Consider the following 27143-nt stretch of genomic DNA (forward strand, 5'->3'; position numbering starts at 1 on the left):
TGCGAAGCCCCACCTCTTCCGGGGGAGAGGGGGCAGGCGCTTTCATTGCGCCGCGGCTGCTGTTGCGCAGGCTCAGTGCTGCGCTTCGCATCTGAGGCGTCTGCTGCGACAGCTCAGTCAGTCGCGCTCTGTGTGCCGGGGGCTCGTGAGGAGGCAGCTCTTCTAGTAGTGCTCGGCGTCAGACATGGCGGAGGCGATGGATTTGGGCAAAGACCCCAACGGGCCTACCCATTCCTCGACTCTGTTCGTGAGGGAGGACGGCAGCTCCATGTCCTTCTACGTGCGGCCCAGCCCGGCCAAGCGCCGGCTGTCGACGCTCATCCTGCACGGCGGCGGCACCGTGTGCCGGGTGCAGGAGCCCGGGGCGGTGCTGCTGGCCCAGCCCGGGGAGGCGCTGGCCGAGGCCTCGGGTGATTTCATCTCCACGCAGTACATCCTGGACTGCGTGGAGCGCAACGAGAGGCTGGAGCTGGAGGCCTATCGGCTGGGCTCCGCCTCGGCGGCGGACACCGGCTCGGAAGCAAAGCCCGGCGCCCTGGCCGAGGGCGCTGCAGAGCCGGAGCCGCAGCGGCTCGCGGGGCGGATCGCCTTCACGGATGCGGACGACGTAGCCATCCTGACCTACGTGAAGGAAAATGCCCGCTCGCCCAGTTCCGTCACCGGTAACGCCTTGTGGAAAGCGATGGAGAAGAGCTCGCTCACGCAGCACTCGTGGCAGTCCCTGAAGGACCGCTACCTCAAGCACCTGCGGGGCCAGGAGCATAAGTACCTGCTGGGGGACGCGCCGGTTAGCCCCTCCTCCCAGAAGCTCAAGCGGAAGGCGGAGGAGGACCCGGAGGCCGCGGATAGCGGGGGTGAGGGGGCTGTGCGCGGGGCCTCGCGGACGGCTGCGCGGGTGGGGTTGGGGTCTTTTTCCCGGCTGCCTGGCGTCCATCTTGGCATCTTGGGTAGCAGCGATTGGCCCCTCCCCCTGTTGACATCCGGGTAAATTTGCACCATTTTCTTTCCTCCTCGCTCCCGGGTTTATTATTGTTGTTATTTGTTTGCGATGGGGTCTGTGTTGCCGAAGCTGGTCTGAACTCCTGAGCTCAAGTGATCCTCCTGCCTCAGCTAACCACAGTGTTGGGATTACAGGAGTAAGCCACCATGTCTGGGCTCTCGTCGTTTTTTGTTTTTAGTTTTTGAGTGGGGGCTCGCTCCGTCGCTCAGGGTGTGTGTGATGCAGCCGCGCGATCACGACCCACTGTATCCTGGACCTCCCGGGCTCAAGCGAATCTCCCGCTTCAGCCTCCCAAGTAGCTGGGACTACACTCTGACGCCACCGCGTCCCGCCAAAAAAAAAAAAAAAAAAAAAAAAAAAAAAAATTGTTGTAGAGATGGGGGTCTCGCTGTGTTGCCCTGACAGGTCTTGAACTCTTGGGCTCAAGCGATCCTCCCGCCTCGGCCTCCCAAAGTGTTGGGATTACAGGCGTGAGCCATCACACCCAGCTTCTGGGTCTAGTTTTAATTTACTTTACCATTGACTAGAATGTTAACATGGTTCTGTATTCAAAAGTTACAAAAAGAATATATAGAAAGCCCTCTCTTGGCCGGGCGAGGTGGCTCAAGCCTGTAATCCCAGCACGTTGGGAGGCCGAGGCGGGCGGATCACACGAGGTCAGGAGTTCGAGAGGAGCCTGACCAAATGGCGAAACCACGTCTCTACTAAAAATACAAAAATTAGCCGGCCGTGGCGGAGAGTTCCTGTAGTCCCAGATACTCAGGAGGCTGAGGCAGGAGAATCGCTTGAACCTCGGGGGAGCGGAGTGAGCCGAGACTGCGCCACTGCTCTGCAGCGTGGGTGACAGCGAGACTCCGTCTCAAAAAAAAAATAATAATAATAATAATTTATCTCGTCCTTCCTGCCCACCAGTTACCGACGGGATAACTGGCTTCTTGTGTTTCTGTTAAGAGATGTTCCACAGACTCCTTTTTAAAAAAGATTGCTGCTATGTTCAGGTAGATTTAGTATAAAAGCGTACCAGACTTGTTCATTTTAATGCTGTGGCGTAACTGAATGCCTATGGACTTAAGAAGGTTCTCGGCAGTTGGAAGGTCTCTTCCTGGTCTTGCTTAGGTGAAGTGAATTTTGAAGGCAGTTGAGTTGAAAATTGGAGTTCAGTATGACTAGGATGCAGAGCTAGGCTGTTAAGATGTACTTGTGACATATCTGGCATTGACAAACTGACAGACCCTTTTGTTTAAGGAGGCATGCTGCTTCTCCTCCCCCTCCCTAATCCTCCTACCTTTTCTTTGCCTGTATGGCTACTCCATTTAACACTTGGAGTCTGGGGAGTAAAATCTTTTTCTCTTGTTCAGTATGCTTAGTAGGAATTTTGTTTTTGGTAAAAGTGACGTTTCGGCTTCATTCATTCAGCAGATATTTGAGTGCCAGACATTGTTGTCCCGCTGGAATATAACAAATAAAAGTCCGTGTGGTCATGGAGCTTATAACATGGTAACTGGGGGGTGGTAAGGGCTATGGAGAAAAATAATTCAAGAATGTAAAGGGTTGGGGAGGAGGTTTTTCCTATAGGATGATAAGAGAAAGTGACTCTCATAAGCTGATGTTTAAGCAGAGACCGAAGGAAGAGAAAGAGCAACCCAGGTGGATATCTGGGGAAGAGTGTTCAGGCAGAGGAGGAAGCCAGGGCAAATGCCCTTATGTGGGAGTGTGACTGGTGTGTTTTTGGAGCCACCAAGAGAACAGAGTGGCTCTAATGGAATTAATCTAGCAGATGAGGTTAGGGCTATGTGTATGGGTGAAGTATGTCATCATGTAAGGCCTTGCTTTTATTTTTATTTGTATATGTTGAGACAGGGTCTTACTCTGGCACACAGCTGGAGTGCAGTAGTGCGATCACGGCTCACTGCAGCCTTGACCTCCCAGGCTCAGTGGATCCTCCCACCTCAGCTTCCCAAGTAGCTGGGACTACAGGCACTCGTCAGAACACCTAGCTAATTTTTGTATTTTTTTGTGGAGACAGGATTTGGCCATGTTGCCCAGGCTGGTCTCAAACTCCTGGGCTCAAGCAATCTGCCCAACTTGGCCTTCCAAAAGTGCTAGGATTCCAGTGTGAGCCAGCATGCTGTGTCCAGGCCTTGCTTTTAAATCTGTGATGTTGGGACTATTGGCAAGCCGTTTGGAACTTGGGACAAAATTGAGCTGGATTCATCCTATCCCTCTAAGTAATCTTTTGATAATAAGATATGTAAATGTAAAAATTAGAAAATTCTAAAATGAGTAAGAGAAGATATGAATGAATATATCAGTACAGTGGGAATTGCTCTGAACCATTTGTGGTTCAGGATGCTGCCTGATTTGCCAGAAGAAAAAAAGTAAAAAATATTAGCATGGTGGTAAGTCATGAAGCCAAAAAGACTAAGAAAAAGGTTTATATATTTGATTACCTGAAAATTAAGAACTTCTCATGATAAATAAAGTCAGAGGGTATGCTGGAAAAACATTCCTAATACATTGCAATAGACTTAGTTTCTTTAATGTCTAAAGAGCTCTTTGTCATTAAGAAGTCATTAAGTAAAAAGAAAACTAATAGAAAAATGAGAAAAGGAAATGGAACAGGAAGTTCCCAGAAAAGGAAATAAATAAGCGGCCAATAAACAAATGAAGAAATATTCTATTATTAAATGAAAGTATATCAGACTGGTGCGGTGGCTCACGCCTGTAATCCTAGCACTTTGGGAGGCCAAGCGGCGGCAGATCATGTGAGGTCAGGAGTTCGAGACCAGCCTGGTCAACATGGAGAAACTCCGTCTCTGCTAAAACTACAAAAACTATCCAGGCATGGTGGCCTGCGCCTGTAATCCCAGCTACTCGGGAGGCTGAGTCATGAAAATTGCTTGAACAGGGGAGGTGCAGGTTGCAGTGAGCTGAGATCAAGCCCCTGCACTCCAGCCTGGGCGATAGAGCCAGAGTCCATCTTGAAAAAAAAAACAAAAAGAAAGTAAATCAGACCCTGAGGAGAGGGTCAGTATAAGCTATACTTTGACCCATGAGACCTGTGAGATAATAAATGTGTTGGAATTGTTGTGTATTTATTTGATGAATTGAGATAGCTTCCATTATACAAAATAGAACACAAGCTCCCCAAGTTATTTATTTTTTAAAGTAAATCAGAGCAAGGAGATGTTATATTTTATCTGTAAGATTGGCAAAAGTCAATACAATGGATAATATCCAAAGTTAGTATATGGGAAAACAAGTATATTCCTACGTTGTTAACAGAAATTGATACAATTTCTTTGGGGGACATTTTGACAATATCTGATGACATTTATAATGTATATTCCCTTAAAAATGGCAGTTTTGTTCTAGGAGTTTATCCCGTAGATATACTCAGAGAACAAATGGGTACATACTGAAAGGCAGTCTCCCTATTTACATACCCTTTTTCCTAGGTCCTTCCTAGAGGCAACCTTTATTATCGTCCCTTGTCTGTTACATGTCCCCTTTGCTCGTAGTAGTACTAGCACACTAGACATCAGCTTACTCTGTGGTTTACTTTTTTAAAACTTATTTATCTTGAAGTGTTTGTGTAGTCTGCATAAAGATTTCCCTCATTCTTTTCTCATTGATTGCACTGTATTTCATTATGTGAATGAACAGTAATTTACTTTTTATTATAGAGAATTCCAAGCATTTACAAATAAAGAATAGTGTAATGAGCTATATTGCAGGTAGCCATCACCCACCTTCACCTGATTGTAGTTCATGGCGTTTTTGAAATCTGTATCTTTCATCCCAACTTCCTGGACTATTTTGAAGCAAATGCCAGACATCATATCATTTTATCTGTTTTAGCATGTATCTCTCAAAGATAAGGGTTTTTAAGTTACTATTTAAGAATTTAACTAAATACATACAATAAAATTAACTTTTTATGGTGTGTACATGCATTTTAAAAACTTTTTTATTGTGGTAAAATGTATATGTCATAAAATTTACAATTCAAATAGTTTTTTAAGTGTTCTGTTCAGTGGCATTATTAAGTGCATTCACATTGTTGGGCAACTGTCACCAACATCTGTATCTAGAACTTACTCATTTTCTAAAACTAAAACTCCATGCCTTTTATTATTTTCTGCTTTTAGGGGTCAGAAACATGCCTATTAAACACTAACTCCCCATTTCTCCCTCCTCTCAGCCTCTGGAAACAACCATTCCACCTTCTGTTTCTATGAATTCAATCTTTCTAGATACCTCATACAAGTAGAATCGTGTACTATTTGCCCTTTTGTGTCTGGCTTATTTCACTTTGCATAGTATCTTCAAAGTTCATCCATGTTGTAGCATGTGTCAGAATTTCATTCCTTTTTAAGGGTGAATAATATTCCATTGTGTGTATATACTATGTTTTGTTTATCCATTCATCTATCAATGGGCATTTGACTTATTTCCATCTTTTGTCTATTTTGAATAATGTGGCTGTGAACATGGGTATGACTAGTATCTGTTTGAGACCCTGCTTTCCATTATTTTAGGTTTATGCCTAGAAATGCAATTGCTGGATCATATAGTAATTTTATGTTTAATTTTTTCTTTTTCCTTGTGGGTTGTCATCATGAAATTATATTGAATTTTTTGAGGGACTGCTGTTCTCTTTTCCAGTTATATGTGTTTTAACATATGTTATATTTTGTAACCAGCACCCAAATTGGGATTTAGAACAATTCCATCATGAAAAACTCCCTCTTGCTGCCCCTTTGTTGTATATTTTAGTAAGCAGAAAAGGAGCAGAGTTAAATCTTCAGAGAACAAAATGTAAAGGGGAAGAAACCGGATGTTTAAATTTAGAAGGCCCTCCTTTTTGTAGGTGGTATATGGTGGATTGTGGTACATGGCCCAGATCTGCCTTTGGCTGCTAGGAGAGCTGCCTTGCCCAAAGTCGTCCTGTCTTCTTAGGGCTGCCACCATCCAGTGATTGATATTTGCAGAGTTACAAAGTCTCTGCTCCTTGGCCCCAGCTTGGTCAATTCTGAAGGGCCTTCCTAGCTCCAGAGTTGCCCATGGTTTTGGCTGAGGCCTTATAACTCTTTGATAAATCAGCTTCTCTCTCTGCCGACTCCTGCTTTCCTTCTCTTCCACAAAGGTTTTCCCAATATCGCTCCCCAATTCTTTAAATGTCAGTCTCCATCTCAGAGTTTGTTTCTCAAGGAACCCAATTTATGACACATTTTTGTTAATTTGCAAAGTCTGTAAATACAAAGCAAAAAATGAATTAAACTTGAAGAGCATTTTTTATATGTCAGTTTAAGAATGTATAATCATTTGGATAGTACATCTTTTCAGAAGTAAGCATAGAAATGAGTGTATGAACACGTCTTAGACTTTTTTTACCCTTCTGAATCAAAAACAGATGTCTTCTGATAGAAAAAAAAAAGTGCAGGCTCACTCCTGGCCCAGAGCTTGCACAGCAGACAATATATTTTTGGTTTGTGTAAAAGAGGCTACTGCTAGTCTGTCCTGTTCTTCTCTTTAACAGAACCACAGAATAAGAGAACTCCAGATTTGCCTGAAGAAGAGTATGTGAAGGAAGAAATCCAGGAGAATGAAGAAGCAGTCAAAAAGATGCTTGTGGAAGCCACCCGGGAGTTTGAGGAGGTTGTGGTATGTTAACTAGATTTACTCATTATTTTTGTCCCTACCTTCATTCTTCTTTGAAACTGATTATCCTATCCACCTTTTTCATCTACCTGGGGCTCAGGAAAGTGAGAGAGGAGTTCAAGATGGAAAGGAAAAATGGAAAATGGGACTGATCTGGGCTTCAGACATGTTGCCCTGAAGCTTTTGCTTCACAAAGCTTTTAGTTTTTGGCAGGACAAGTTGAGGGGGAAAGGGAGAAAAATTGGGTAGAATAGGGACAGTTATATAAACAGTATAAAGCATCCCACTTTGAGTACTTTAATGTGAATATGTTTTTCAAAAAGTTTATAGTACTTCTTTTTTCTATTTTTTTGAGATGGAGTCTCGCTGTCACCCAGGCTGGAGTGCAGTGGCGTCCGCCATCTCAGCTCACTGCAGCCTCCGCTTCCCAGGTTCCAGCGATTCTCCTGCCGCAGCCTACCGGGTAGCTGGGATTACAGGCATGTGCCACCATGCCCAGCTAATTATAGTAATTTTTTTTTATCAAGCAAATTTAGCTTTTTGTGTACTTTGACCTTTTTTGAAATGTTTTAGCTCTTCCATATTCAGTCTAGCTTCTATTACTCTCTTAGAATCCTATATTTGATAATAGCTACAGAGAAAGACAGGACCCATACAATAATGATAAGTTTTTTAAAGGTCCAAATTTTATATTTTTCAAGGATAAAGGGTCTTGTGAATTAACTTTTATTTATTTATTTATTTTTTGAGACGGAGTCTCACTCTGTCACCCAGGCTGGAGTGCAGTGGCTGCTCCGCCTCCCGGGTTCACGCCGTTCTCCTGCCTCAGCCTCCTGAGTAGCTGGGACTACAGGCGTCTGCCACCTTGCCCGGCTAGTTTTTTTTTTTGTATTTTTTAGTAGAGATGGGGTTTCACCGTGTTAGCCAGGATGGTCTTGATCTCCTGACCTCGTGATCCGCCCGTCTCGGCCTCCCAAAGTGCTGGGATTACAGGCTTCAGCCACCGCGCCCGGCCTAACTTTTCATATTAACAAAGAAAAATGGTTAGGCTTCAGTCCAAACAAGGGAAATAATCTAAAGCTTCTGTAATTGATGAGTGAAGGAATGCACAGGAATTGGTAGGATTTAGGGATTGTTGCTTTTTGTAGTCTGTGTTTTGTTATTTGATATTTGGTTCATTTTTCATAAACTTCCAACACTCAGCTCTCAAACATGACCTACCTAGGCCTCTTCTCATATAGCATGCTTTGTAATCTGTCTAACTAGTATACCTTGGAAGCCCTAATATATTCATGCAGCAATGCTTTTTGAGTACCTGTTATATATAGGCATTGGTAGGTATTGGAGATGTGGTGATGAGCAAAACATACAATTCCTGTCCTTAGGAGCTTACAGTCTTGAGAGTGAAGTCAAATATTTAACAAATCTAATGAACATGTGTGCACATATATGTGTGTCTCTCTTTATATATACATATATTTTTCATATTCAGTATAGCTTCTAATATTCTATTGAAATACTGTAGTCAATTATACACACATATACACATATACTCCCCCTAACCCCACACACGTGCATGTACACACACACACGTGTACATATACATACACATCAAACATGAATAAATGTAAGAGGGAACACAGCATATTAAGAGGAACTGAAGGAAGTCCAATGTGATTGGAATGCATAGGGCAAGGGGGTGATAGTTGGAAGAGACCAGATATTGTAAGAATTCAAGGCTTGGTAATTAGGAGCTGATTTTACTCATTATTCTGTCTAGGTGGATGAGAGCCCTCCTGATTTTGAAATACATATAACTATGTGTGATGATGATCCACCCACACCTGAGGAAGACTCAGAAACACAGCCTGATGAGGAGGAGGAAGAAGAAGAAGAAGAAAAAGTTTCTCAACCAGAGGTGGGAGCTGCCATTAAGATCATTCGGCAGTTAATGGAGAAGTTTAACTTGGATCTGTCAACAGTTACACAGGCCTTCCTAAAAAATAGTGGTGAGCTGGAGGCTACTTCCGCCTTCTTAGCATCTGGTCAGAGAGCTGATGGATACCCCATTTGGTCCCGACAAGATGACATAGATTTGCAAAAAGATGATGAGGATACCAGGGAGGCATTGGTCAAAAAATTTGGTGCTCAGAATGTAGCTCGGAGGATTGAATTTCGAAAGAAATAATTGGCAAGATAATGAGAAAAAAAAGTCATGGTAGATGAGGTGGTTAAAAAAAATTGTGACCAATGAACTTTGGAGAGTTCTTGCATTGGAACTGGCACTTAATTTTTGACCATTGCTGCTGTTGCTCTGTGAGTCCTAGATTTTGTAGCCAAGCAGAGTTGTAGAGGGGGATAAAAAGAAAAGAAATTGGATGTATTTACAACTCTCCTTGAACAAGTATCAATGTGTTTATGAAAGGAAGATCTAAACCAGACAGCAGTTGGTCTACATAGTAGTAATCCTTTGTTGGAATGGAACCCTTGCTATATTAGTGACAAAGTGAAAGGAAATTTAGGAGGCATAGGCCATTTCAGGCAGCATAAGTAATCTCCTGTCCTTTGGCAGAAGCTCCTTTAGATTGGGATAGATTCCAAATAAAGAATCTAGAAATATGGGAAGATTTAATTATGAGGCCTTGAACACAGATATCCCCAAACCCTTGTCATTTCCCCCAGTGAGCTCTGATTTCTAGACTGCTTTGAAAATGCTGTATTCATTTTGCTAACTTAGTGTTTGGGGACCCTGCTCTTTGGCTGTTCTTTTTTTGGAGCCCTTCTCAGTCAAGTCTGCAGGATGTCTTTGTTTACCTACCCCTCAGTTTTCCTTAAAACACGCACACAACCCTAGAGAGTCTTAAGAATAATGTTACTTGGTTAATGTGTTATTTATTGAGTATAGTTTGTGCTAAGCATTGTGTTCGATTTAACAAATTAGTGGATTGACTCCACTTTGTTGTGTTGTTTTCATTGTTGAAAATAAATATAACTTTGTATTCGAGTCTTGTCAGTAAGTGTTTTGATTGTATACACAAAACTTTTTAGGTATAAAAACCACAAAGGAACTAACAGTTATTGTTAATTACAACTGATAAAGTGGTTCCATTTTAGAGTGAATAGGCCATTGGAAAGATACTAGTTCTTCTGGATGGAGCAAAGAGAAGAGTTGCATCAAGCACTGTGAGAAGTGGCAAAATGAGCTGAACTGCTGAAAGCCAAAGGAGAGAGAAACCAATCAGGGACCAGCAGGTGGGTAGCAGAAGGTGTCAGGACCTCATCCATATTTCCCGGGCACTCATCATTCTCTAGCATATGCCACTAACAGGAATCTTGCAATAAGCACCTGCTTGAGGCTTTCTCTCTGCTTGAAGTGCTATGGAGTTAATGCCCCTGTATGGGAATTCGAGGGTGCCTACCCAGCTTCCCTGCCGACCAGAGAAGTTACACAACTGTATATCTGAAAGTTATCCTTTGAGTGGGATAATGGTTTCCACGCCATCTTTTAGAGGTCCCCAGTAGTATTAAACATAGTTGCCCACAGTGGGAATCTACTTATGAATGCATCCTGCATAGGCTTCCTTCTTTTGTCTCACTCCCCACTTCCATACAGTGCATCCTGGAATCATCATTTGTACTAAATGCCTGCTCTCCTCATTTTTTTTTCCTTCAAGAAAATATTTATTGCTTATTGTTATTATGTTTTACAGCAAAATTAAACACACACACTTTTCACAAACACAAAATGGGAATCAAGGCATCTATCAAATTTAAATGTTGAGCCGAGTCCTGGTTTTCAGAATTCAGCAGCCAATCCTGGTTCTGCACCAGGGCCACTAGTCCATGATTTTCCAATAGTTGAGGATCTTTTCAGTAATTGGAACAAAATCTTTATATGTGACAATCACTTCTACATAAAACCCTTTTGGGAGTTCAGATAGTTTACTGGGTCCTTCACTTGTTGAGACATCCTTTTCTCTATTTCATCACCTGACGGCTTCGCCGTTTTCCGGCTGAAGTAAAACATTGAGCCCACCAGAGTCCAGGTGCTTACCGACATTCATCTGTACCAGTCTGAACTGGTTTTGATACGTTGATACTCTGGCAAGGGCCTTGATTCTCCTTGTCATGGTTCTTAAAGGTTAAACACCTGAATGGTAGTAGGCTGAGGCAGAGGTACACTCAAAATCAAGAGTGTGTGGGGAAAAAAACAAAAAAAAAAAATCAGAAATGTGTGGGTGAGGGTAAAGAACACTGAAAGCCTGGTGGGGATTGGGATCTGGATTTAAAAATTAAAGTGCCCATCCAGGTCACATGTGAGTATACCTCAATGCTCTGGAAGGCAAACAAAATTTGAATTTGGCTAGCAGAAAATATTTTTATCACTTTTTAAGGGCTTAGAGTCCAGTTTCTCCTTAGTAACAGGCTGTTTGTGTTTCCTATTGGCCTAGGCACCCATATCTTGGGTTTGTCAGTTCTCGGCCTCCATTACCTGGAGATAGGATTCTGTCTAGCGGTTCACACTTGCCATTGGTTGCATTATCAGGAGTCTGCTCTAGAGAGTCCCCAGGGCTGTCTGTGCTCAGTCCTCACCTTGGGCAATCAATGTTGCCCCAGCGAGCTGCAGCTTTGGTTTAGGTCCTGGCCCAGGGTCTGCAGGAATGGGGTTCGGGATTGGCGCAGAAGGCTGAGACAGTCTTGATGGTGTGGTTGTTCACTGTCGTGTCATCTGGTCCTGCAGAGCTGCGGGAAGACCCAGTCCTCAGCTTTGCGAAATGGGGGCCACCCCAATTATGCTGGGACCGTTGTAAGTGGGGTATTTGAAAAGATGGCGAACATGATGTTTACTGATTTCTTTTGCATTAAATGAGTAGTTTCTAATACATTAAATAGCATTTTATTTTCCTTTTTTAGAGACAGGGGATCTCTCTGTCACCCAGGCTGGAATGCAGTGGCACTATCATAGCTCACTGCAGCCTCAAACTCCTGGGCTCAAGTGATGTCCCTGCCTTGGCCTCTCAAAGTGCTGGGATTACAGGCATGAGCCACTATGCCTGGCCAACAGTTTAATTAATTTTTGCTGTATATTTTGAGTGTTTAAAAGTGGTTTCTCTAGGATTTGCCATACATATCTGATCAGAATTAGTTTCAGATTTATATTAGCTTAAGTCCAGTGAAATAGGGCCGGGCGCGGTGGCTCAAGCCTGTAATCCCAGCACTTTGGGAGGCCGAGACGGGCGGATCACGAGGTCAGGAGATCGAGACCATCCTGGCTAACACGGTGAAACCCCGTCTCTACTAAAAAATACAAAAAACTAGCCAGGCGAGGTGGCGGGCGCCTGTAGTCCCAGCTACTCGGGAGGTGAGGCAGGAGAATGGCGTAAACCCAGGAGGCGGAGCTTGCAGTGAGCTGAGATCGCGCCACTGCACTCCAGCCTGGGCGACAGAGCGAGACTCTGTCTCAAAAAAAAAAAAAAAAGAAAGAAATATACATAGATGTTACTCCTATATGACTATTCTCTTTCCCCTGTTTTTGTGGTATATATATTACATATATTAATATTACAAATCCAACAATACGTTATTATAAGGATTACTTTAGCAGCTATGATCATTTTTATTAGCATCTGTGATCATGTACCTCCTTCTGTTATTGTCAAAATACATACATTAGACTTCTATGTTACAGGACCAACTTACACACTTATGCAATTTTCAAAAAATCAGTTGAGAAAAAATGCATTTACAGTGTCTTTTATAATGGCATAATTATCTTTACATGCGCTTTCTATCCACGTATATGATTATTTTGTTACATTTTTTCTTTTTCTTTTGTAAGACAGAATCTCACTCTGTTGCCTAAGCTGAAGTGCAGTGGTGTGATCTTGGCTCACTGCAACCTCTTCTTCCTGGGTTCAGCCATTTGTGTGCCTCAGCCTCCGAGTAGCTGGGACCACAGATGCGTGCCACCATGCTTGGCTCATTTTTTGAATTTTTTTACAGACCAGGTTTTGACATGTTGACCAGGCTGGTCTGGAACTCCTGATCTCATGTGATCCACCTGCCTTAGCCTTCCAAAGTGCTGGGATTACAGGTGTGAGCTACCACACCCAGCTAAGCCACCCCGCCCAGCATTTGTTGGTTTTTCAATCCATACTTTGTAGAGCCAGGCTTCTCCAGGCCACCATAAAATATATGGTCATGAGTTCAGGAACTATAAGACATGTGGATACTGCTTCTCTACAAGAAGGGACCAACAGCTCGTGGAGCCTTCCTGAAGACTTTTTTTTTTTTTTTGAGACACAATCTCACTCAGTCACTCAGGCCAGAGTGTAGTGGAACGATCACAGCTCACTGCAGCCTCCACCTCCCAGGCTCAAGTGATACTTCCATCTCAGCCTCCCAGTTAAATGGGACTGCAGGCACATGCCATTGTGCCTGGCTTAAATTTTTTTTTTTTTTTTTTTAAAGAAATTAGGGTCTTCTGATGTTTCCCAGGCTAGTCTTGAACTCCTGGGCTCAAGCGATCCTCCTGAACCAGCCTCCTGAGTAGCTGGTACCACAGGAGCTCACTATCACACACAGCTAATTTTTTTTAAAAAGTGGTTTTTTTTTGGCCGGGCGCGGTGGCTCAAGCCGGTAATCCCAGCACTTTGGGAGGCCGAGACGGGCGGATCACGAGGTCAGGAGATCGAGACCATCCTTGCTAACCCCGTGAAACCCCGTCTCTACTAAAAAATACAAAAAAAAAAACTAGCCGGGCGAGGTGGCGGGCGCCTGTAGTCCCAGCTGCTCGGGAGGCTGAGGCAGGAGAATGACGTGAACCCGGGAGGCGGAGCTTGCAGTGAGCGAGATCCGGCCACTGCACTCCAGCCTGGGCGACAGAGCGAGACTCCCTCTCAAAAAAAAAAAAAAAGCCACCTTTTTTTTTTTTTTTTTTTAAAGTTGGGGTCTCACCACGTTGCCCAGGCTCTTGTCATGAACTCTTAGGCTCAAATAACCTCACCTCGGCTGGCTTTTTTTTTTTTTTTTTTTTTTTTTGATTTTTATTTATTTACTTATTTTTATTTTTTATGTCAAGGCTTCTGGAGATGACTTTGCTTTGGCCTGCTGTGTGGGTGACTGTGGGCTTGATCTGTGGCTGTGGTTCTGACACTTAGCAATACTTTGCAAAGCTGCATCGTTGGGTCCCTGTGGCAGGCCCTTGTAGACCCCTCAACCTAAAACTGCTGCATTTGAGTCCTGGGTTGCTCTGAAGCCCCTTCCTGCATATCTTGCCCCAGAGGCAGCAGGGGTGAGTCGGCAGCTATTTGGGGAGGCACGTGCTGCAGTTGAGAGCACAACGGCTTTCCATTATTCTGAGGCAGTTGACTGCAGCTGTGACTGAGCCGAGGGCCACTGCTTCCCTAGATCCCAAGGACCCCAGTCCATCGGCAGCCGTTCCTGGACCATCATCCCCTCTAAGTAATTCTGAGGCTGTTGGTGCTGCTGCGGGTGATACTGCCAATCATTCTGCTGCTGTTCTTGCAGCAGTGAGAGACAAAATGAGCAACGACAACCGTCTGTCTTCTGCTCTTCCTGAGGCCTCTCCACCCCATATGCACCTTGAGCATAATCCAAAAGGAAGGGACTTGCATGCTGGCTTTCCCTGGTTTCAGTCCTTTCTCCATGAAAATATGGCACAGAAGATGGAGGAGGATGAAGGCATACTGCAGAGTTGTAGCTGAGAAAATGATAGTCAGTAGAATGCCCACTTCCTGTGTCACCTCCATACTCCACAGCGTGGTTGCTTTTCAGTGCCTGTGACCAGATGGTAGCTCTGGGAGGCCACCTGCTGACTGGGAATCCCCGGTTTCTCCAGATAAGAGCACTGGGGGCCCACCTGTTGACTGAGAATCTCTTAGTTCTCCAAAGAGAAGCAATTGTAGCCCATCTGTTGACTGGGAATCCTCTGTTTCTCCAGAGGGGAGCAACCAGCTGTACTCATCAGAGCACTCTTGGCACAGGAAAAACTCTGCTCTGTGGCATAGTTGGAAGCTGCAGCCTGGGTTTCCTGGAGGCTTAAACAGGGATGGGCTTGGACTGGGAAATCGTGTTTTTTCCAAATAACAAATAATCTGTGTCTTTCTGCAGGTGGAAGTCTGGCTCTATTATTTTGGAACCAGGTCTAAAGGGAAAAGATAATTTTGTATTATCAAATCTGCTTACCTGATTATATTCCTCTACCCATTCCTTTATGTAGGAGGCTTTTTCTTTTTAAGCCTCTTAAAAGCAGAGTCCCTGACTTGCCTTCGGACATTAAGGCATATAAAAAATAAGACAATCTGTCCTAGAACTGCACATATTATACCAGAGGTCATGCATCATGCATTTCTAGAACCATAACCTCCTTCACTGGAGACAGTGACACCATGGTTTACATGTAAACCTAGGCTGTCCAGAATCTATCTCCAAACTACTTGTGACCTATTTGCAATCTTCTCCTGCTTGCTCACTGAGACCCACTCTGTGCTACAGAAGAGGCTCCCAGCTGTCCCACCTAGATGTGGATTGTTCCTACAACCCTGCTACTTTACTCATGCTCTTCCACCAGGAAGAATTAATAATGTATTTTCTGATACCATTTCTGTTGCATATATGCACATTCTTACATACATTGGGTTCAAGAGTCACAGGTAGAGTGCAATTGTTTCAATTATTTATTGACCATATATTTGTTGTATGACCCTCTGAGGAGAAGAAACCATTTTTCTTCTGCTCTCATACCACAACAATCACAGAAAGACTACTGTGAGCAAATGTGTTTCCCCGCACACAAGGCAAGCAATCAGTTGTGCAGTGCACAACAGCTGGGCATCCTCCAATTCAATTCCAGCACTGCCTACCTGGAAATACTGTCAGATCCCACAGGTGGAGGGCTCAGTCCTGCAAGACTGCCCCTCTTTCAGATGCCAGTTGCAAGTCTGGGCTTTTACAACTTTTGGCTGACTGGCTTCGGGTTGGGGCTCCTGTGACCTCCTTTTTGGGTTTGATTAACTTGCCAGAGCAGCTCACAGAACTCAAGGAATCACATATGTTTACCAGTTTGTTACAAAGGATATGGATTCATAGGGTGAGATATGGGGAAAGGGATGCAGAGCTTTCATGCCCTCCCTGGACAAGCCACTCTCCAGGAACTTCCACATGTTCAGCTATCTGGAAGCTCCCCAAACCTACTCTTTTTTTTTTTTAATGGAGGCTTCATTGCATAGGCATAATTGATTGAACCATTGACTGCTGGTGATCAACTTAACCATCAGCACCTTCCCCTCCCCAGAAGTTGGAGGGTGGGGCTGAAAGTCCCAACCCTCTAAACCTGCTTGGATCTTTCCAGCTCTCATCCTGAAGCTACTAGGGTCTACCAACCATCAGTCAACTCATTAGTGTACAAAAAGACATCACTTCGGAGATTCTAAGTATTTTGAGAATTGCATGCCAGGAAACAGCAGAAAACCAATTATATATTTAGAATAACTGTAGTTATTTCATTCAATTTGTCTAATCTTTGTTTTTCTCTCCCCTAAAAAGAGGATAATAATATTCAAATACCCAGATTATTCAGGCTTTGAGGGAGGCAGAGATGAGAAAATGCTTTTTGTACCCAAGCTGTGGTGCATCCCAAGAAGCTATGGTTTGAATAAGGGAGAAATTTTTTTTTTTCTTTTTTGAGACGCAGTCTCGCTCTGTTGCCCAGACTGGAGTGCAGTGGTGCAATCTTGGCTCACTGTAAGCGCTGCCTCCCGGGTTCATGCCATTCTCCTGCCTCAGCCTCCTGAGTAGCTGGGACTACAGGCTCCTGCCACCACGCCCGGCTAATTTTTTGTATTTTTAGTAGAGATGGGGTTTCACCGTGTTAGCCAGGATGGTCTCAATCTCCTGACCTCATAATCTGCCCGCCTCAGCCTCCCAAAGTGCTGGGATTACAGGCATGAGCCACCGCGCCCGGCTGGAGATAATTGTTATGGTTCAGGCAACAGGGTAAGTTACTTGCATAATCTAATAGGAACCTCTTATTTTTATATTTCTATGTCCTGTGCTACTAAGCTCAGAATTGCTTTAGGCTATGAGGAGCACTAAAGCTACAAGGATCTTTGATCCATACACAGGATAATTGTTTAAAACAAAACCATGACTAGGCACAATGAACCAGGCACCTACAACACAGAAAATTACACATATTTTAGAAAAAGCTGAGGTGCAGGAGTGCTGTGGTTTAAATGTCCCCACCAAAACTCATGTTGAAATTGTAAACCAAAAATACAATTCTAAAGCCCCCCAACCATCTGAATGGACCCCTCCTCTCAGCCAAGGGCTTTCCAAAGTTAACTGAAAAACTAGTTCAGACCATGATGGCAAATGGGAGCCAGGCAGGCCTCATTATACCCTCCATTCTTTAGGGATTACTGATAAAACACACTCTTCAAGTATGATAAGAAACATAGACTCTTCAAGTCTGATAAGAAACAGTCTATTCTCTCTGAAGTCTGCCACCTGGTGGCTTCATCAGCATGACAACACTTTGGTCTCCACAATTCCTTATGGTAACCCAGACATTCCTTTCTAGTGATAATAACTCTTTCAACTGACTACCAATAAGAAAATCTTTGAATCTGCCTATGACTTGGAAGCCCCTGCTTCCAGTTGTCCTGCCTTTCCAGACCCAACCAACATATATCTTACATGTATCAACTGACGACTTACGTCTCCCTAAAATCTATAAAACCAAGTTGTGGCCTGACCACCTTGGGCTCGTGTCATCAGGACCTCCTGAAGCTGTGTCACAGGCACATTCTTAACCTTGACGAAACTTTCTACATTGATTAAGATCTGTCTCAGATACTTTTGTTTTATAAAACCTAATCTTCGGCCAGGTGCGGTGGCTCACGTCTGTAATCCCAGCACTTTTGGAGGCTGAGGTGGGCAGATCACTTGAGGTCAGGAGTTCGAGACCAGCCTGACCAACATGGAGAAACCCCGTCTCTACTATTTGTAAAAATACAAAATTAGCCAGGCATAGTGGCACATGCCTGCAATCCCAGCTACTCAGCAGGCTGAGGCAGGAGAATCGCTTGAATGGGGTAGGCAGAGGTTGTGGTGAGCCGAGATGGCGCCATTGCATTCCAGCCTGGGCAACAAGAGCGAAACTCCATCTCAAAACAAAAACAAAAACAAACAAAAAAACAAAACGTCAGTCTTCAACGTGGCAGCACTGAGAGGTGAGGCCTTAAGAGGTGATTGGATCAAAAGGACTTTGCTCTCATGAATGGATTAACACATTCATGGTTTAATAGATTAATGGCTTATCATGGGAGTGGTACTGATGGCTTTACAAGGGTAAGTAAGACCCCTGAGCTAGTACCCTCAGCCACCTTGCCATGTGATACCGTGTACCACCTTGTGGTCCCCACCAGCAAGAAAGCTCTCACCAGATGCGGCCCCTTGACCTTGGACTTCTCAGCCTCCATAACTATAAGAAAGAAATGTTTTCTTTATATTCATTCAATTTCAGATACTCTGTTCTAAGCAACAGAAAATGGACTAGGAGAGTCACGAATTTGTCAGAGTTTATAGAGCCAGTGGGAGGCAGTGCTCATGAGAGTCTAACCAAAAAAAGCAAGTGTCTACTTTCATATATCACAGTGCCTTCTATGCTCCTGCCCTAGTCATGATTGCCTCCTGATTACAATAGGGGCACTTTCTATAAACACAGGCAGCTCAAGGCAATGCAATGCAATTTAAATTGCCACTTTCCATGAACTCCCTTTCATAAGCCTGTCCTTTGATGGGCATTGAAAATGATTAATAAGCAATACCAAAAATTGAGAAACTCAATGGTCAGAAATTCAGAAATGTAAAAAAAAAAAAAAGGTAATACTGTAAGAATGTGTATTTACAGAAAGGACTGTGCCACTGCCAGAGCTTCAGCTGCCTGGCATTTAAAGTTTTAACTCAGTTGAAGAATTGAGAGATCATGGCGGACAAGAGGCAGGACTAGATTGCAGCTCCCACACAGACAGACAGAGCAGTGTGTGGAGACTCACATGGTGAACTTTTGCTCCAGAACTACGGCAGGAATAAACCAGGAAAGCTGAGAGAACCCACAGACCCTCTCAAGGAAGTAGATTGCTCCTGAAGGGCCCGGGAGACACCCCAAATACTGTGATGCTCTCTTCAAAATGGGACCTCCTGACAGGAGGCCAACAAGCACAAAAATAGTGCATTAAACAAGCAAAACTAAGGACCCTCACAGGGTCCATTTCATCCCCAGTCACCTCCACCAGAGCAGGTGCTGGTATCCACAGCTAAGAGACCTGCAGATGATTCACATCACGGGACTCTGTGTAGACAACCTCCCAGCACCAGCCCGGAGCCCAGAAGACCTACTGGGTAGCTAGATCCAGAAGACAGATAACAACAACTACAGCTCGGCTCACAGGAAGCCATATCCCTGGGAAAAGAAAAAGAGTACTACATCAAGGGAACACCCTGTGGGACAAAAGAATCTGAACAGCAGCCTCGAGCCCTAGCGCTTCCCTCTGAGATAGCCTACCCAAATGAGAAGGAACCGGAAAAGTAATTGTGGTAATATTAAGGGAGGAGATCACCCCTCATATTGTCTTATGCCCAATTTCTGCTCCAAAGAAAAAAGAAGTAAAAACTAAAAGGCAGAAATGAAATCCACAAGCAGACAGCCTGGTGCCGCACCCTGGGCCTGGTAGTTAAAGATTGACCCCTGACCTAATCGGTTATGTTATCTATAGATTACAGACATTATATAGAAAAGCACTGTGAAAATCCCTATCCTGTTCTGTTCTGTTCTAATTACCGGTGTTTGCAGCCCCCAGTCATGTAACCCCTGCTTGCTCAATCTATCATGACCCTCTCACGTGGACCCCCTTAGAGTTGTGAGCCCTTAAAAGGGACAGGAATTGCTCACTCGGGGAGCTCAGTTGTTGAAGACGTGAGCCTTGCTGAAGCTCCCAGCTGAATAAACCCCTTCCTTCTTAAACTGGGTGTCTGAGGGATTTTGCCTCTGGCTTGTCCTGCTACAATGTGACAAAGCAAGGTTCTTTAACACCCCCCAAAAAAATCACACTACCTCACCAGCAATGGAGTCAAACCAAAAAGAAATCCATGATTTACCTGAAAAGGAATTCACAAGGTCAGTTATTAAGCTAGTCAAGGAGGCATCAGAAAAGGTGAAGTACAATTTAAGGAGATGAAAAAACGAAGAAAAGGAATAAGGGGAGAAATCTTCAGTGAAATATACAGCATAAATAAAAAACAACAAAAACTTCAGGAAATAACAGATGTACTTAGAGCAATGCAAAATTCTCTGGAAAGCCTCAGTAATAGAATCAAACAAGCAGAAGAAAGAACTTCAGTGCTTCAAGACAAGATTTTTGAATTAATCTCAGCCAACAAAGACAAAGAAAAAAGAATAAGAAAAAATGAACAAAGCCTCCAAGAAGTTTGGGATTATGTTAAATGACCAAACCTAAGAATAATTGGCATTCCTGAGGAAGAAGAGAAATCTAAAAGTTTGAAAGACATATTTGGGGGAATAATCAAGGAAAACTTCCCTGGACTTGCTAGAGACCTAGACATCCATATACAAGAAACTCAAAGAACATCTGGGAAATTCATCCCAAAAAATAATCGCCTAGGCACATTGTCATCAGGTTCATCTAAAGTTAAAATGAGGAAAGAAAGAACCTTAAGAGCCATGAGACAAAAGCACCAGGAAACCTCTAAAGGAAAACCTATCAGATTAACAGCAGATTTCTCACCAGAAACTCTACACGCTAGAAGAGCTTGGGGCCCTATCTTCAGCCTCCTTAAACAAAATAATTATCAGCAAGCTGGCCCAAACCACCGTCACCTCCACTAACTACAGCAGCATTAACTCATCCCCTGCTTCCAAATTTGCCTCATTGCAGTCTGGTTTTCACAATACATACCCACTGTATTTCACATACATACATACATAATAATACTATTTTCCTATGTGATGAATTGCTATATACTGCTTACTTCTTTATATTTTTCTTTGAGACAGAGTCTTTCTCTGTCACCCAGGCTGGAGTGCAGTGGAAAATACCTGATGTGCTAAGGCAGGAGAATCGCTTGAACCCGGGAGGTGGAGATTGTAGTGAGCCGAGATTCCACCACTGCACCCCTGCCTGGGCTACAGAGTGAGACTCCATCTCAAAAAAAAAAAAAAAAAAAAAAATTACCTTGATTGGCATTGGTTTACAATTTCAAAATAATTTTGCACGTATTGTAGGACAGAGCAACTGAATATAAATTGAACTAGGGCATTCACTGTAAGAGAAGGGGCCACAAATGTACAGTACGAAAGTTGAGACAGAATCTTGTGTATGCCGGGTGGAGTGGCTCACACCTGTGATCCTGCATTTATGATTTTTTGTTTTGTTTTGTTTTGGAGATAGAGTCTCTCTCTGTCCACCCAAGCTGTAGTGCAATGGTGCAATCATGGGTCATTGCAGCCTTGACCTGCTGGGCTCAAGCGATCTTCCCAGCCCAGCCTTCTGAGGTTAGGAGTTCGAGACCAGCCAGAGCAACATGGCAAAACCCTGTCTCTACTAAAACTACAAAAATTAGCTGGATGTGGTGGTGGGCGCCTGTAATCCCAGCTACTTGGGAGGTTGAGGCAGGAGAATTGCTTGAACCTGGGAGATGGAGGTTGCAGTGAGCTGAGATTGCGCCATTGCACTCTGGCCTGGGTGACAAGAGCAAAACTCTGTCTCCAAAAAAAGAAAAATACATACAAAACACAGAATGAGCCCTTACATGTGACCTTCTCATTCCATCCAGGAGTCATCAATAACAATAAACCTAAGCCTAACCCAAGATGCTTCAAAGAGTGACAAAGCCTCTTCCATACTTTAGATATGAAAGTTCTCACAATATTTCTGAACAAAACCACAGAATAAAAAACTGCCACATTTGTGAGCTAGGAAAAAAACAATACCTAGGACATTTTTGTTTTTTAAGAGAAAAGGCCTCATTCTGTCACCCAGGCTGGAGTGCAGTGGCATGATCATAGCCTATGGCAGCCTCCAACTCTTGGGCTCAAATGATCCCTCCTGCCTCAGGCTCCCAAGTAGCTGGAACCATAGGCATGCACCACACCTGGCCAGTTTTTATTTTTTTCGTAGAAATAGGGTCTTGCTATGTTGCCTAGGCTTGTCTCAAACTTCTGGACTCAAGCTATCCTCCCACCTCTGCCTCCCAAAGTGTTGGGATTACAGGCATGAGCCACCGCATCCAGCCCCAATTGCTCTGCTTTAATAATTATTAGTACACAGCTAGTCTTTGTCTGATGTAGAATCTATCCATTCGAACTTCCCCCCAAGATTTTTTACCTTTTAATAAAATTTGATCTGTAGGCATTTTTGTCTGCCTAAAAACCAAATAATTTTATAAACAAGAACCATAATTGGGTTTAATTTTTAAACGCCTAGTCCTATCTGAAAGCTGCAGTGTCCAATTGTACCCTGAGTGAATAACACCAGTCAAACTGACTGCCCGCAATCTTCACTATTATAAGGTGAAAGATGAAGCCCTACAAAACCCCAGTTTTCATGGAAACAGTCTTCTCACAACAAAACACACTGAGTTCTCTACCAAAGGCACTCATCTTGGGAAGACATGTAGAATCTCTAGTCCAGGGTCTTTCCAACTGAAAAAATAATGAACTGTAAAGCCGAATTACTTTAAATATACTGAGGTGCCCACCCTAATCATGCATCCATCCTAGTCATGCTTTTTTGATTTATTTACAGAACCCACCTTTTCAATCCTATCTTCTATTCATTGAGATTAGTTTTCTTCTTTAATTCTTCAATACCATATTTTCATCCTCATTTTACAGGTAAGAACCTTTGGTGTAGAATTGTTCAGAGCCCAGGGTCAGGTCTCCGACCCTGGCAGTCTGACAGCTGATTCCATGCCTTTCCCCACACACTTATTCTATATAACAGTGATTCTGTACACTCTTGTGAGAACTAAAAATAAAATTCCAAGCCCCCCAAACAACTCAATGAACTGCCCCCCCACCCACCTTAGCCAAAGGAACCTCAGAAAAACCTTAAAAACTGAGTTCTGGCCAGGTGTGGTGGCTCAGGCCTGTAATCCCAGCACTGTGGGAGTCCGAGGTGGGCGGTCACCTGAGGTCAGGAGTTGGAGACCACCCTGGCCAACATGGCGAAATCCCATCTCCACAAAAAGTTAAAAAATTAGTCGGGTGTGATGATGGATACCTGTAATCCCAGTTACTCAGGAGGCTGAGGCAGGAGAATCGCTTCAACCCGGGAGGCGCAGGTTGCAGTGTGCCGAGATTGTACCACTGCACTCTAGCCTGGGTGACAGAGCAACTCTGTCTCAAAAAAAAAAAAAAAAAAAAAAAGCAAAATACCCCCAAAAAACTGAGTTCCCAGACACATCTCATTATATTTCTCACTTTTGTGGTTTAGACACAGCTGACCAGCATTAATATTTAAATGGAGATCATGAGACTGACAAAAGTAACTCTTGGTGGCAGTAAAAGCAAATTAATAAACAGGACCTAAGGCACTGTGAGGCATGGATTAAGTCACACACCCTTACACTTAAAGAATAAACTATGCGCCAAGCACGGTAGCTCACACCTATAATCCCAGCACTTTTGGAGGCTGAGGCTGGAGGATCACTTGAGGTCAGGAGTTCAAGATCAACCTGGTCAACATGGTGATACCTTGTCTCTCCTAAAAATACAAAAAAATTAGCTGGGCATTGTGGCGTGTGTCTGTAATCCCAGCTACTCAGGAGGCTGAGGCAGGAGAATTGCTTGAACCCAGGAGGCAGAGGTTGCAGTGAGCTGAGATCGCACCACTGTACTCCAGCCTAGGCAACAGAGCAAGACTCCACCTCAAAAAAAAAAAAAAAAAAAGAATAAACTATGCTCTAACTGCCACAAGGGTTTACTTTATCTCTAGCAGCTAAACAAGCACTGGCCTCGAGATAAGCAATGCTGAAGCAGTGGCAGTTCACCAACCATTAGATACTGAGCTTCTCTGTTCCAAGAGCCATAACTACAGCTTTGATTGAACAATAGGCTGATTTATGTAATTCTCCACTGCTAAGGGACCACTGACTGAAACTGACCCAATAGTTTCATTGACAGCTGTTTTCTGATAAACTAGAAATGGACTCTTCTTGTCTTAAAGCTTGAAAGTTACTTGTTTTATGTGAGTTTTAATTTTTTTATTTTTAGGAAAGGACTCCCAGGCCTCTCAAAAAGTATTAAAGAACTAAAACTTGGCCAGACATAGTGGCTCACGCCTTTAATCCCAGCACCTTGGGATGCTGAGACGGATGGATTACTCAGGGTTAGGAATTCCAGACCACCCTAATCAACATGGTGAAAAAACTAGCTGGGTGTGGTCGTGTGTGCTTGTAATCCCTGCTACTGGGTGGCTGAGGCAGGAGGAGGCTTGAACCCAGGAGGCAGAGGTTTCAGTGAGCCAAGATCGTGCATCTATGCTCCAGCCTAAGTAACAAAAAAAAATAAAATAAAATAAAGAATTAACAAAGAACTGACACTCACTGGATCATCACATCTAAACAATGAGACCCCAGTCCCTTAATTCATCACAATTGCTTCCTTACCCCTCCTGAGTTCCTGTTTTCACATACATAGTTATATTTCTTGCCTGCTATATAAACCCCTAATTTTAGTCAGTCAGGGAGATGGATTTGAGACTGATCTCCTACCTCCTAGGCTGCAATAATTATTTTCTCAGTGATTGGCTTCCTTTGTGGCCAGAAGTACGACCTAGACTGAACCCCTGGTGTTTTGGTAGCAGATTTTGGTTCCCTGACCCTGAACGCGTTGCTCATGGCTTGGCTCCCAAGGGCTGGGAGTCTCAGAAGCTTTCCTAAGCTGCTGCCAACCCAGTTTTCGCTGGAGGTGAGTTTCTGTCTCTCTCTGGCTGCACTGCTGCCAGCCCCAAGTGTGTTCCTGATTGCCTGGGAAGAATAGCCTTTGAAATTTGCCATCTGTATCCTGATAGGTGAATGTCCTTTGTGGGTCCAGACAGCAGAATCTGCTCCTCTCAACATGGCAAATTTTTAAAGGAATTTCCATTTGCAGGTTGAACAAGGCCCACTGACTGAGAGAGGGAATGCCCTGACTGTTTTAGAGTGGACACTCTGGGATTACAGATGTGAGCCACCACCCCCAGCCATTTTCTAGTTATTTTTAATCCTAAGCCATTTATCTATCACTGATGGGCCTTCATGTATGGACTTGAAAACAAAATATATACAAATGTTGCACTGGTTTGAAGATTTTAGTAATGAAAGCTACCTAATCGGTTGTCAGTATGTTATCTAGAAAACAATCTTAGTAATATGTGATGATGCTTTTTCAAAATAGCTGAAAAGAAATTATTCTGTGCTTGCTTTTACTTTGTTTTTGTTTTGTCCTATAATATTTAAGTGAAGGGAGATTATTTAGCCTCATATTGAATTTCCAAAACTGATATTTGCGTTTGCTATTTTTTTATGATGGAGAGAAAAGTTATCTTACTTTGATAAGTTTGACATAGGACCTATCACTTTTTGAAGCTTTTGGTGACAGTTCTGTCACTAGAATGCTAGCAATTAGATATATGCAATGAATAGCTTAATTACTTTAATAAAATGTCTTGAAGTGCTGCAGACAGTAACTCTTGGACACATATCACAGTATTTTAATTTGTGACATGTTAGAGAGAATGATAATACTTTCTGTGGTATAAATATCCCATTACCTAATCCTAGTTCTGTTAACTTTCAGGGCTTTGACTCCTGAGTCTGAAAAAGCCACCACCCCCTGCTAAATCTTAAGTGTTAACACCAGTTGGAGTCTCATCTTCAGACTCAGTAGAAGATGATAATCAAAATAAACTGTTTTCATGAGACACGGGTCCGGGAATAAAAACCACTCAATCCTTCTAGGCCCAGGGACTGTCAAAGAAGAGGTGGTGGCCTGAGACTGTAAGGACTGATTTTGAGGGATAAGATTAGTTCAGTTTTTTTTTTATTTGTTTCTTTTGAGACAAGGTCTCCCTCTGTCACCCAGGCTGGAGTGCAGTGGTGCCATCACGGCTCACCACAACCTCTGCTTCCCAGGCTCAAGTGATCTCACCTCCACATCCTGAATAGCTGAGACCACAGACACATACCACCATGCCTGCCTTGGCCTCCCAGGGTGCTGGGATTACAGATGTGAGCCACCACTCTGGGCCTGGAGTTTCTCTATAAATCAAACATTAATCTCAAAAGCACACTGAAGCATGGCCAGCATCTGGTCCCCTGTGTTGGAAAAACCGAGTTTTCTTGGAACACAGATCTACTCTTTAATAAAAAAATATAAAAGGTTATAAAACATTGATGGAAATCTTACCTTATGGTGGAACTGATTAAAATTTTAATAGTTAAAATTAATCACAAAATTAATTCAATTTTAATTTAATTAAAATTAGTTTCCAGAAGTCTGAGAGAGACACATTAGCCTTATTAGACTTATTTGTTATGTAAGAGTTTTGTAGGAAGCATTGTCAAATCTGAGGTGGTGTTTAGCTTCCTTTGGGTTGTATTTATATAGATGTGTTGTTAATGTGTGTTCCAGGAGCCTATGAGATTTTAAAAATTCTCATATGTCTTAATATATATTGTCAGTAGTAATTGTGATTATTGTAATTGTTGTATGCCACAGAAATAAGCAAATTTCCTTGTTGACTCTGTCTTTAACTATGGCTGTCTTAAGACTTTTGTCACCCATTATTGTTTTTTTTGCTTTGATTTTTCTCAAAAAAAAAAAAAAAAAAAAGAAAAAGACTTATAACTACAGTCCAGGGCTTGCTTCTTTGGGAGAGTTCATAAACAAAAACTTTTTTTTTTTTTTTTGAGACAGAGTCTCACTTTGTTACCCAGGTTGGAGTGCAGTGGTACAAGCTTGGCTCACTGCAACCTCTGTCTCCTGGGTTCAAGCGATTCTCTTGCCACAGCCACCTGAGTGGCTGGGATTACAGGCATGTGTCACCATGACTGGCTAGTTTTTGTATTTTTGGTAGAAATGGGATTTTGCCATGTTGGCCAGGCTAGTCTCGAACTCCTGACCTCAAGTGATCTGCCCACCTCGGCTTCCCAAAGTGCTGAGATTATAGGTGTGAGCCACTGTTCCCAACCAAAAAGGACTCTTAAATGCAGATTTCTGATAACTTTGGAGATTGTGCCATTGGATTAGAGAGAAAACTTCCAGGGCATGAATGGAAAGGCGGACATGTTCATAAATATTGCTGACCTATTTTGAAGCAGAGCAGGGAGTTGATTGCATGGACTGGACTAATGGAGGACTGAAATAAATTTTTATTGCTTTTTGTTGCTGTTG

The 27143-nt window shown here is 43.3% G+C and overlaps 1 protein-coding gene, 1 long non-coding RNA gene and 1 pseudogene across 3 annotated transcripts; 2 read left to right on the top strand and 1 right to left on the bottom strand.

Annotated features, from left to right (window-relative positions):
- The first annotated feature begins 74 nt into the window (after positions 1-74).
- Positions 75-9668, top strand: TERF2IP (TERF2 interacting protein). 2 transcript variants are annotated; one of them, XR_012429167.1, is made up of 3 exons: positions 75-984; positions 6543-6667; positions 8445-9668. XR_012429167.1 is itself a non-coding variant. In XM_005592589.4 (3 exons), exons 1-3 carry the CDS (start codon positions 185-187, stop codon positions 8850-8852), a joined length of 1203 nt encoding a protein of 400 aa, XP_005592646.1. In that variant the 5' UTR covers positions 75-184; the 3' UTR covers positions 8853-9668. The 2 variants fall into 2 exon arrangements, 1 of the variants encoding a protein (XP_005592646.1); XM_005592589.4 differs by having other exon boundaries at positions 75-854.
- A 110-nt stretch (positions 9669-9778) lies between these two features.
- Positions 9779-26642, top strand: LOC135968889 (uncharacterized). The gene is made up of 3 exons (XR_010583904.2): positions 9779-9916; positions 24574-24677; positions 25548-26642. It is a non-coding gene; the product is annotated as an uncharacterized lncRNA (long non-coding RNA).
- LOC123570488 (cytoplasmic polyadenylated homeobox-like protein 2) lies at positions 13681-15849 on the bottom strand (annotated as a pseudogene).
- Positions 26643-27143: the final 501 nt, after the last annotated feature.

The sequence above is a fragment of the Macaca fascicularis genome, chromosome 20 (assembly GCF_037993035.2).
Source record: "Macaca fascicularis isolate 582-1 chromosome 20, T2T-MFA8v1.1".
Classification (NCBI taxonomy): domain Eukaryota; kingdom Metazoa; phylum Chordata; class Mammalia; order Primates; family Cercopithecidae; genus Macaca; species Macaca fascicularis.